The 12,892-nt window shown below is 43.1% G+C and overlaps 1 protein-coding gene across 1 annotated transcript in view; it reads right to left on the bottom strand.

Moving 5' to 3' along the window:
- Window positions 1-7,084: 7,084 nt before the first annotated feature.
- Window positions 7,085-12,892, bottom strand: part of URM1 (ubiquitin related modifier 1) — a 30,735-nt gene continuing 24,927 nt past the window's right edge. The window contains exon 5 of the mRNA XM_042478857.1: window positions 7,085-7,169. Coding sequence (XP_042334791.1) covers window positions 7,122-7,169 — 48 coding nt within the window. The 3' untranslated portion in view covers window positions 7,085-7,121. The remainder of the gene's footprint in view (window positions 7,170-12,892) is intronic.

The raw sequence follows: 12,892 nt of genomic DNA, 5'->3' as shown, positions 1-12,892 counted from the left end.
TGGCTTTGTTTTCCAGTTCTTTCATTGAATAGGGCCAGAAGCAGACTCCTGTTCTTTCTTGCTGACCCTGGCCTTGATCTTTCCAAGACGGACTATTCTGTCATTAAACCAATGCTTCCTGAAAGACTGATCCACATCCCACAAGGAATCAATTACAAAATTACAGACCATAACATCCAGAAACCATTTGCTTTTGCAGATGAGCAGTCACTGTTAAAAATTCAGTGTTTTCCCTCGCTATTTGCCATATATAACTGCCTCTTCGGAGCTAAGCTAAACCTTGTTGTTGTGTGCCTTCAAGTTGTTTCCAACTTGGGCAACCCTAAGGCAAACCTATCACAGGGTTTTCTTGGCAGGTTTCTTCAGAAGGGGTTGCCATTCCCATCCTCTGAGGCTGAGAGAGTGTGACTTGCTCAAAGTCACCCAATGAGTTTAATGGCCAAACTGGGAATTGAACCCTGGTCTCCAGAATCATAGTCTCCCAGCCAAACCTGAGTGGATTGTTAACATGGATTGTCTGCCATTCAGTGTATGAAAACAGATGCCTGTTTCACGCATACTTAGAAAGTTGGGTTTTAATGTAATAACTAACAGCTTATATTGTTACTTCGTGGTTTATTATTCCTATATTACAGATGAATATTGAGACTGAAAGAGGAGCAAGCAGGGATGTTGAGAGAAGCATCCATTACATGGAATATTCCCTAGTCCTACTCCTAATATAATCTCAAACATGCTCCAACATTTCTTATATTTAAGTGCACTTAGATACAACCTGTTTTTGCAACCTTCCTGTTTTACATCAACCTACCATGTATTTTATAGGCACAATGTATATTTAATTTTTGCATCATTTAAAATCATGTTTTTTTACGACGGCTGTATACCGCTTTGAAATTTTCATAGATAGATGTAAAATAAATTAAGTGGTTTATTAATACTAATAAAAGCAGGAAGTGATTTGCACAGGGACAAGTATGTCAGAATTTGCTTGATCCCTTTTAATTTTACTTGGAGTCAGTAATCTTTTGTGGATTAACCAAAGGTCTATCAATATAGCCTTCTAACTGTCCCTGCTCATAGTTATGTAGCCTAACATTTTAAACATTTTAACTCTTCTCGGGGCTAATTGAGGATAGTGGATTTTCAATACATTTGTTATTAGTGTTAGTGTTTTATTTAGACAGGCATCAGAATGTTTCCTATGTTCCACTTGATCAGGATATAAACCTTTTTGGTCTCTGAAGAGGCCCACAAAAACTCCATAGAGTCAACTCACAAACTCAGTTGACTCCTCATAAAATATCGCTTCGCTTAAAAGGAAAAAAGAAAAAGAAAAAGGCAAGCAGACAGTTTGATATCTTCATTGTGTGCGTCAGGCCAAGGTGTTTTTATACCTCATTTAACTCTTAGCATAAGTTCCAAAATTCCCTGACATCCCCTATACATCTGTCTCGATTCTTCCCCCATCTTTAATGGGAGGAGTTCTCTCTCCTTTATATTATTTCCCGCCCCTAATAAATTCTCCTACTTAAAAAAAGTGGGGATAAAGGGGGGGGGAGACACATAACCCCTCCAAATTCTTCAGCTTGGTCTCTCTAAAGTCTGGATGCCCAAAGCCTTTGGCCCATATAGGGCTGGGAAAAAGCATCCCTCTGGGAAGCAATGACCCATACTTTCTCAATCCCAGCCTTCCCCTAACCCCCATTCCTGGCCCTCCTTTCTCTCCCACCCACCAGGACTTCTTCGGTCAGTCTGAGTCCAAACCCGGGCAGCTGTGACCGAAAACAAAGCTCCTGTGCACACAATAACCTTCTGTCCATTCCCAGATGCTGACCGATGGAATGGACAGAGGCCGAGGCTGGAGCCATTCAAGGGCCGTGCCAGGATCCTGCTGGCAAAGGACAATATTGGCAGTGATGGAGAGTAGCTATTTCAAGGGGTTTTGTTGCCAGATGACCCGCAGAGACAGGGCTGACCCTTCACCTCCAGCCCCCAGCCACCCATGCGCCACCCTCCCAATGGCAACTGTCCGCATTCCTGACCTCAGGAGGGGGAAAAGTTTGAAAACTCTGGGAGGGGAAACAATAACAGTGTCATGGAATTGATTTAGGAGGGGGCTCTTTCCATGACAAAGGCTGGACAAAAGGACTTGGAGGCGGTGGGAAGGAAAGGGGGAGAGGGAATAAAAGGGGTCCCTCTTCCCCCCTCCATTCTCCCCTTGCAAAGCTCTGGAAGCAAACCCAAATGTGGAGGGAACCACCATCTTCTGATGGACTAGAGGAGGCAGACAAGGAGGGCAAGGGATGGATTTCACCTGTCGCCCCCTCCGGGGCGGTCCCTCCCTTTTGCCCCCCGCTTGCCCAATTTGCCCAAATTGTATTACATTTTAATCTGGGGCTAAATCTCCATGTTCTGTATAACCACTTTTCGCCTCTCAAGGAAGCCCATCCCACCCAACCAGCAATTTTTAAAAAAAATTTCAGCATAAAAAGAAAGGGAAGCTATTTCTGTGGTCTTTTCCTGCTTTTTCATGTTGGGGATGTCTCTCTGGAAAAGCTGCCCTTGGCTGGGAAAGAGGGCAGAGGGCCCCAAATGGAAACCAATGGGTTCTAGATCGAGCCCTGAACTCTCCCTGGAAGCAAAACTAATGAAAATGAGGCTGTCACACCTTGGCCCCATCATGGGAAGGCCTGACTTACTGGGGCAAAACGAGAGCATTGTCTTTCCCAATGGCAATTCTCCTTCAGTCCTGAAATTTTTCACATTGCAGAGTGAAACACCGAAAATTGTTCACAGCTATAATTCTTTTATTTACAATGGCCTGTTACAGACAGCCAAAATAAAGCTGCTTCGAGTCACAGTAGAGATATGGTGTTTCAATGATGGCATGTGTCCTAAGAGTCCAGAAGTCACACCAAAGCCACACTCAGCCCTAAGGACTAGAGCGTGGCTTTGGTGTGGCTTCTGGACTCTTAGACGCATGCATCATTGAAACACCATATCTCTACTGTGACTCGAAGCAGCTTTATTTTGGCTGTCTGTAACAGGCCAATGTTCACATTCCCTTGGGAACTTTGCCTGCCTCTTTTATGGACACCTCCACTGTATTTCTAAAGCCTCAAGTGAAGTTTCAAAGGCCTGTTACAGACTGCCAAAATAAAGCTGCTTCGGGTCTCTTTGGAGGTATGCTGTTTAAACAATGCATGCACACTAAGAATCCGGAAGCTGCACCAAAGCTGCACTCCAGTGCTTAGGAATGGAGCATGGCTTTGGTGCGACCTCCGGACTCTTAGAACCCATGCGTCATTTAAATAGCATACTTCCAAAGAGACCTGAAGCAGCTTTATTTTGGCAGTCTGTAACAAGCCAAAGTTACTGCAGTTTGGGACTGAAGGGAAATTGAATTCGAGGAGCAGAATTCTTATTTGGGAGGCAATGTTTTCCCTACAGCAACATCCCGGGATAGTTCCCACTTAGATAAGTCTTAAGTCTATGACGGTATTCAGTTTTTAAACAGTATTCAGCGGTGGTTCCTAAACCTTTAGATGCTTACAAGCGGAATTAAGCAAGCTGCAATAATGAATGGGCGCATATGCAATATATACATACATAAGCTGCCTTTATGAAAGGAAGGGAAGCACATTAATGTTAAAAATCAATACAGACATGGACATAATTCATTCTGAGCACAGAAACATGGGCCCCCTCTTAGTGACTTTTACTTAACCAATTGTGCGCATGCATATTTGTCCCCTGAGCATCTTTGTCCTAATTCTCTTTAAGAAGCAAGCTTAGTCGTTGAGTGCAGACAAGACTAAAGAGCTATATAATACGGAGGTCTGAGCATGTTCAAATCCCTGCTTGGCCACGGGTTTGAGTCCCCGCTCAGCCAGGGAAACCCACTGGAGACCTTGGGCAAGTCACACTTTCTATTCCTCAGAAGATAACTATGGCAAACTCCCTCTGAAGGAACTTGCCAAGAAACCCCTATGGTTTGCCTTAGGGTTGCCCTAAGTTGGAAACAACTTGAAGGCACACAACAAGGACAACAAATGGAGCAAAGAAGATGCTTCTGGTTGCTATATTACCTGGTTAATTGGGTTTTATCCATATGCTGGGCTCATTTATATAGACTACATTCATGCACATCTCTAAAAGCAGAAGATCCAGAAGCAGTTTATAGGTGTTATGTCAAATTTTGCCTGCCATGTGTCTGTATTATAATGACTTGCAACCCATCCCAATCCCAAAATCCCAAGAAGTCGGATGTTCAGTGATAAGGATTTACTCTGCCAGTCTGTTCCATTGCATGAAAGTCTTCCCTAACATAATGCCCTCGTCTAGATATATTGGACTACAATTCTCATTGTCCCTGACAAGAGAGTCCATAGTCCAGGAGGAGATACAGTTAAAATAATAGATATGAACGATGCCCCAACCTCATCTTTGCCAATATCTTTTTGAGGTTGTCACAGGCTGGGTCTGTCTCTGCGCCTCTGCTTTTCCATCTGTAAAATGGAGATAACATTGTCAAAATCTACAAGTTTATTTTAAAGATTATAAGGTTAGCATATATATTAGGTGCTCTGGCCATTCTAAAGATAGTATTTAAAAGCGAAGTATCATACTGGGGAAGAAAATATAGCTCAGTGGGGATGTGTTTTACATGCAGAGTTATCGTGGTTCAATTTTGGGCATTTCCAAGTAAGCTGAATCCTTTCTCTCCTTGATACTAGACATTTTTGTACTTGAGATGAAGCAATAAATGGTGTCTGTCACCCATTAAGATGCATTGTCCCCAACAATTATGGCCAGTCACTTCATTTATGACTATTACATCCTTATTCCTAGTTTTTTGTGGCATTTTTTGCTGCCTCAAGTGCCAAAAAACTGTATGCTCTGCTTTGTGCAGAACTAGCGAGGCAGACAAAAAGAAGCAGCCACCTCAGACTCTCAAGTTGCTTTAAGGAAAATTGTTTACTGGTTTACTCCTAATACCAAAACAAAATAGGGATACAAAAGGATAAATGCAAACATGATGTCAAAAGTCAACCCTCTCAGAAACAGGAAACTGGTTTTCCAGCACAGCATAAATATTGCTTATTTGCTCCTTTTTTATAGGGTCAGTATGTTGAGGGAGATGGTAGTAAGGAGCAAAGGCCTCAGGTGCTTGGAGGACATTGTCCAATTGCAATTTTCTGAGGTAAAATTTTGTCACTTTGGGTTCAACACATGGAATAAAAGCTGAGAGGAGGACTTTGAGTTTCCTCAGGCAGCAAAATGGAGGAGTTTTGGGTGCTACGCACCTTCCCACACCATCCTCATCCTAATATTGAGTACAGTGTGGCAACTGAGTTTGCCTTGAAAGCAAATTTTGATTTAATTCGTTTTTATCGTTGTCATTTTACCTTTCAGTGCCATGGAAAGGCAATTTCTTGTGGGATTATTTTCCCTCTCGGGTGTCAAAATAACTCAAGATAGCTATATTTACTTTTAAAGAGATCAACTAGGATAGAAGAGAAGTACGCTGTGCTTATAGTAGATCAATTGTAGTGATATTTGATTGTCTATTGTGAAATGTGTGTCTGTGTTAGGTGTGTTAGGTACGCAGGTGTATCAGTGGAGGACGCAAGGGTCTGTCTTAGTGGTTTTTTCTTCTTTTTTCTGTTTTTTCATGTGAGTTTATAATAAAAATTATTTTTTTAAAAGTTGTTCAACTTTGGCTCTTCGAAGGTTGTTCAAGTTTCTTTCAGCCTGCCTCCCCAAGACAAAACAGAGGATAGGTTTTGCACTAAAATCTACAACACACACCGACATACAAACTTTGCATCACGTGGATTTGCAATTATTTTGCAAGCATTCTCTCCATCATTTTTGTATTTATTAAAGGGTAGAAATGCCCATTCCTTTTGGGACCAGGACGTCCACCGGCCCAGGAAGAGAATGGCCAATTCATGGGTAGACCAGAGTCAAAAGCCCTTTGTGAAGGCCCTTAACCCTTTGGCAAGCTTTGGCGATATGCGCTCCTTGCGCCACCAGACACACGCCAGTTGTGCCGGGACGTGTCTCTTCTCAGGAGGACACAGCGGAGGCCGAGGGACGGACGCACAGAAAGACACAAATGTCTACATCTTGGTTGTGTGGAGCCATTCCTGAATGAAGCTGTTTCAAAGCATCAAATGAAAATGTTCAAGCCAGGCCTTGAAATGTGGCTCCTGGCTGGACTGGGTTGCCAAGTGGAAAACTGGAGAGGGTTCCTGTACCTTTATTACTATGTAGAAGATGACATTTTATTAGTTATTGGGTCCCAAACAACCAACACCTACTGAAATCCCTTCATAAAGGTATAGCAATAGCAACAGCAAGTCCATTTCTATAGGATAGAAACATTTCTATAGGACAGAGGTATAGAATTCTTTAGTATAGAAATATTTCTATAGGATGGAAACATTTCTGTAAGACAGAGGTATAGAATTCGATAGGATAGAAACATTTCTATAGGATAGTAGTATAGGAGCCCTCTCCATTTTTTACTTTGGCAACCCTATAAAATTCCTAATGCAATAAACTTTCCCTTCAGAGACCTGGCTGTCCCCTACATTTCTATCATTCAGGTGTATATTAAAAATGCATTGGTCAAAGGGTTGCACAGTGGACATCTCGACATGAGGAGTAAGGCATTGTGTGCTACCCAACCCTTGTGTTGAATGGAAATGTTGTGCAACTGAACCAAAGATACCAGACATGGAACCCAAATGCACAACTAAATGCACATGTATATCCATGGGCGAAGGTATTACATACACAACTCTGCTGTCACATATTGCAGACGCAAATCCAGGACCCATTTAATCTTAAATCATACTATATTGTACTATATATGCGCTCATAAAGGTATAACTACTATAACTGCATCTTAGGGAATCCTAGGATTTGCAGTTTGGAGGGTGGGGGTGGTATTTAGAGAACCCTAAACTACAAATCTCAGAGAAACCGAAACTAATAAGAATAATAAGAATAACCCAACATGAATATTGGGTTCAGAGAGTGTGAAACTTCTTACCTTCACCATTGCTCCAATACTTTCTCAACAGACACACCAAATCTGTCTTCCCAACTCACCTTCCTAGGAGAACCCAAATAACAACGACAGAGATTCTGGACTGCTAGAAAGTGAAAAAAATATTGAAAATGGAGATAATGACCAACTTATGGGATTTTCACCGAGCTGACTTTCTCTGCTCTTGGAACCGGCACCGAAGGCGTTTGGGATCCTGAGAAAATACGGCTTTGCTTTTAAAGGGGAAATATTTGTCTTGCATTTTTGGAAGGATCAGTAGAAGGAATTAAAAATCCTGGAAATAACTTCATTGGATGGTTGGGTGTGTGTTTTCTTTCCTGGCAGTCTATGAGAGGGAATGAGGTGTGTGGAAAAATGTGGGTTTTATTTCGTTTATTTTGCTGAAATGATCCGCATTCTCTGTTCGGAAGTTTTGGAAGTATCCAATATTGTTTAACTCATCTCTGAAATGAGATCTAAGCTAAAATCTGGCTAAGGAAAGGATGCGGATGTGAATGTATTTCACAATCTATCCACCTTCCATTCCCAATCTTAGCACCTATAAGCAGGTGGAAAGGCAGACTGCTATGTCATATTTACCCAGCTGTTTTAAAAAAACACCCACAAACTCTGACGTGTGTATTTTTTTTTCCAAACAGAAATTTCATTTGTGGATGATTTCATTCACAGAATGGATGCTTTCAAGGGCCAGGATGGAAAGGGAATAGAAGGGCCTTTTAAGAGCAACCTGTGCAAGAAGAAGATCTGTTGATCAAATAAATCATGGTTCTCCTTCTGTCACAAACATCCCGAATCAACCTGGGCTGGATTATCATTATCAGGACCTTTCATAGATTGGAAACCATGCTTGCTGGGAGATTCTGGGAGGAGATAAGAAGCAGGAGATAAGAAGAGTTGCAATACGGTTGCAATATGCCTCGGAATTCCACTCAAGTATAGAAATAAAATGTTGCAGGTAGCACCAGGAATGGCCAAACGCAGGAGTATAGTAATGGAGTGTGGATATTCCTTTGGAATATGGCTTGGATGTTTTTTAAAAACACCTGGAAATTAAAGCAACAAGTGCCACAACTTCTTGCCACATTTGGTCCATCTGGGACAGCCCTGCCTCAGACCAAAAACCTTTTCCAAAGGGGAACATACACATGCATAAGACACCAGATTCTGACCCACGAGTAAAAAACCTGGGCGTGCTTAGGTTAGGAGTAAGTCCCACTTAAACACAGCGAAGCTTACTTCTGAATAAACATGACACACCAAAAGCTGTGAGTCTTATTTAAGTCACATATTTTTCTACATGATACGTTCGCTGTAAGTTGGGAATGACTTGAAGGCACACAACAACAACATCAACAAAATTTCGGAAAGACTTTGCAATTCCCTTTAGCACAATGAATGCCTAATCTATTGATGAGAGCCAAGGGAAAGAATCTTGTCCCTTTATTTATTTGTCTACTGGGAAATCCAATGTAAAAACTTTTTCCCTCCAATGAACGCACAAACTTCTTCCGGAATTTGTCCCTAGAAGATCTCCATGCTGTCCTTCCTGGGAAGGGTCTATACCTCTGCAGGGAAATGTATACCTCTGGGAAACCCATGGAGACCCTTTTGTCCAGATTGGGATGACATAATGCCATGTCCCAAACGTTACTCCCAAGCAGACGGACTCCCCTCTCCTTCTTTCTTTCTTTCTTTCTCTCTTTCTTTTTAATGGGAGGTTCAAACGTAGTTGAGCCAAACTTGCTTCCCGTCCCCAGGCCACCCTCCCTCCCTCCCGAGGGGCTCCAAAAACTCAGGTTTGCTCCTTTTGACTCGTCCCTGTTAATTTTGTTTAGCGCCTTGTCAGGATGGTACATAAATGGGGTCCAAAGATCAATCCCATCTTTTCAGCACTGTGGGAACAAGTATTCCACTAATCCATATTTATTGGTGTAAGAAAGTGAATGCAAGGGTGCAGGGTGACAGTCCCACCGGCCAGGAGGGAAAAAGACATAAGGGACATTTTAAGGCTGCCCTTTTCATACCAAGGGTCACATGTCACCAAAATCTTTGGCTTTGTCTTTGGATTGGTTACATTTTGTTCGGCCGCTCTTGCCGGGGCTTCAATCGGAGTTGCCAGGCAACTAGAGAAGACTAGCAAAGATATTTTCTTTATTACAAGTGGAGCAGAAAGCATCAGGGAGGGGAAAGGTTGAAAAGAGAAAGGAAGAAAAGAGAAAGAAAACAAGGAAGAGAAGTTTCAGACTATATATATATATATATATATATATATATATATATATATATATGTTACATAACTTCATTCATTCTTGCAAACTAGAAGGAAATAAAAAAGTGAACATCCCAAAAACAGCAACCAAGGACTTTGAAGGACATACAGGTGCTGTTTTGCAGAAACCCATCAACAGCATTATGTGTTTAAGAGCTTTTTGGCTCCTTTCACTGTTACTGTTTCCCCACCTCTTTCTCTATCCCAGGATCTTCAAATCTTTTGGATCGCAACTCCCATAATTCTTTAACTTTGGCCACACCAGCTTCTGGAAGTTGAGGTCCAAAAGATCCAGAGGCCCAATTTACCCTAATCCTGATCTATACAGACTTTTGACTATGTTTATGGAACGTTCTCCTTGCAAATGTTCTCCAAAGCTTCACACTTGAGCTCTGCTGAGCTCCGTGGGCAGAAGGAAAGTAAATAAAATCCAATATTTTAAGAGCCTTCCTGTTTTACCTGGCATCATGGAAGCTGAAGGGAAAACAGTGTGTTTTTAATGGGCTTTGGGAATGGTACGTTTTGACCCTTCTGCTGCCTAGAGCTTGAGTGGAAAGCTTAGATTTCCAGGGCCTGAAGGAGCTGCTTCTTTGGGCTGCAACTCCCAGAATCCCATGCTAGCTGGGGTATTCTAGGAGGTGAATACCAAAGATGTAATTCTTCCAAATTTGGATGTACCACTAGATTTTTAAAAAGTCTTTAGCAGAAGAGAGCCTACAAATTCTGTTTCCTTTGGTGACACTCTCCCTAGTGTTAGAGTTACAGTGTGGGATGGAATCTCCTTCACTTTCCCGCTGTTTCATTGGGAAGTAAATGGCTTTTAGCTTGTAGTGACCGATCGATACCCTTATTTTGTACCTCCTGGAGCTATACCTCAGTGTACTTGCACAGCTGGGATGACCAAAGACTTCTTGCTCCCTGTTGCAACATTTCACGCACCAAATTCAGCTAGATGGGGCTGCTGAAGGTTTTGCTGTGTGGTGTAGTGGTCTGAGTGTTGGACCATGACTCTGGAGACTGGGGATTTGAATCCACACTTGGCCCTGGGTGACCTGGGCAAGTCACACTCTCAGTGCCTCAGTGGAAGGCAAAGGCAAACCCCCTTTGAAGAAGTCTTGCCACAAAAACCCTGTGATGTATTCACCTTTGGGTCACCATAAGTCAGAAAGGACTTGGAGGTATACAGCACCAACACACTCCCCATGATACAACCTCCTTCTCCACACTTAGTGGGCAGCACATGGCAGGCCATTTTCTATCCAGATCTCTCCTCTGTCTGCTTACCACTCCATCTGTCACCTGAAGCACCTGCCTCACTTTTCCTAATGACAAAGCCAGAATCATTGGTTATTGCTCAGGTGCATGCAATACATACACTAACAGTAGCTTTGCAATGTCCAAAGGCCTCGCTCTCTCTTCTGAAGATGATTGATCCTAAAATATGATATGAATTGAGACGCCTTTCCAAGAGAGGACTGTCCCTTTACAGCCAGTGAGAATCCACCGCGAGTACATGATGCACAATATGCAAAGGGTTTTTTAAAAAAGCTTTTTCTATCACATTCTGTTTTAATCCTATATTGTAAGATGCTTAGGGTCCCGTATTGGGAGAAAGGTGAGAAAGTACAGTCGGCCCTTCTTATACACGGATTTTTTATACACGGATTTAAGCATACACGGTTTGAAAATGTTCCAAAAAAGTATACATTTACCTTGATGTTCCATTTTTTATTAGGGACACCATTTTGCTATGTCATTATATTTAATGGGACTTGAGCATACACGGATTTTGTTATACACGGGGGATCTTGGAACCAAACCCCAGCGTATAACAAGGGTCCACTGTATAGCCACTGTTTTTTTTATCCCCAGTTTCAAGCATCCATGACATATAAAAATATATAAATTCCAGAAAAAGCCGCCATTTGCAGCACGGAGGAGCCCCAGCGTCCAAATCACAAGGCTCCTCCGCATTGCAAATAAGCGCCAAAATGGTGCTTCTCTTTGCGGCACGGATATGACGCCGTGAGGCACCAATGGTGCACTCGCAGCATCATATGTGCTGTGCGACGTGCGGATGCAGCGCATCCTCTACATAAAGATGGTGGCCCCTGTGTGGAACGGGAGCCACCATTTGTACAGACTCGGCCCGTATTAGGGTTAGGGGTGTCCGGAAGTGACACCCCTTTCTAACCCTAATACGGACCCAGTCTATACTATAGGCCCGTCTGTAACGGGCCCTTGATTTTGCCTTTTTATATGAGGGACGTCATTTTACTAGGCCACTGTATTTAATGGGACTTGAGCATCCACGGATTTCGGTATCCACAAGGGGTCCTGTAACCAAACCCCAGTGGATACCAAGGGCTATTTGGTATTTGGATATCAAATACTGTACATATACTGTTGTCAATGCCAAGTATCTCCACTCTGGTCTGAAGTTTCTCAGCATCGTTGGATGGGGAGCCAAATATTTCCTGGAGCTTGCATGCATGCGTCTGTCTGTCTGTGTGCATAGTGTAGCTGAGCCCTTTGACTTCACTGCCTTGTATGTGTTTGCTTGTTTGTTCCACTTATTTATTTATTTGTAGGCTATGATCTCAGTCTCCCGACCCGCTCTGTTCCCCCCCCCTTTGCCGGCACGCAGCCCCTCTCCATCCTCCTCCTTCCTCTGATAGGCTCTGTGTGCATCTCTTCCTCCTCCTCCTCTTCTCACTTTCCAGCAGCAAGCAAGCCAAGGGAGAAACAGGCTGCACTGCCCCAGCCTTGTACTGCAGCTGCAAAGCAAAGGGGGCCAATACTATCATCTTCATGAGCGCAGGCGAGGGAGCATTATTTTGTGGTTTCCCCCTTTTGAATTGTTGCCACAGGGTGACAAAGGCCTGAGCACAGGATGTGGGGCTACTCTTAGGTGGATGGATGGGAGAAAGATCTTTAAGAAGCCAAAGCTCTTGGTTCTATAGGAAAGCAGGGACAGAGGGGTGGGCTCTGGGTGGGATTGAAGCTGTCTGTTCTTGGAAGCTAAGCAGGGTCTGGCCTAGTCAGTACTTGGATGGAAGACTGCCAACAAATGCCTGGTATATGCATGAATGCCAGGTATATGCATGAATGGGCCTTCAAGTCACTGTCAACTTATGGCAACCCCATTAATTTCATAATGTTTTCTTAGGCAAGGAATAGTCAGAGGTGGTTTCTGAAATATAGCTTCCCACACCTGCTCTTTGTTTGTGGTCTCGCGTCCATGTACTAACCAGGCCTAACCTTGCTTAGTGTCCAAGATCTGATGTAGGCTTGCCAAGAAAGCCCCATAATAGGGTCGCCTTGGTTGCTGTGGTGTGTCTCCGTTTCCGACTTATGGTGACCCTGAGTGTTGGACTATGACTCTAGAGACCAGGGTTCGATTCCCAGATTGGGCATGAAGTCCACTATGTACCCTGGGCAAGTCAAACACTCTCAGCCTCAGGAGAAGCCCATGGCAAACCTCCTCTGAACAAATCTTGCCTAGATAGAACCCCATGATAGGTTCTCTTTGGTCGTTG

The sequence above is a fragment of the Sceloporus undulatus genome, chromosome 7 (assembly GCF_019175285.1).
Source record: "Sceloporus undulatus isolate JIND9_A2432 ecotype Alabama chromosome 7, SceUnd_v1.1, whole genome shotgun sequence".
Taxonomy (NCBI): domain Eukaryota; kingdom Metazoa; phylum Chordata; class Lepidosauria; order Squamata; family Phrynosomatidae; genus Sceloporus; species Sceloporus undulatus.
The sequence above is the reverse complement of the archived record's forward strand: the minus strand, read 5'-3'. Positions and strand labels throughout refer to the sequence as shown.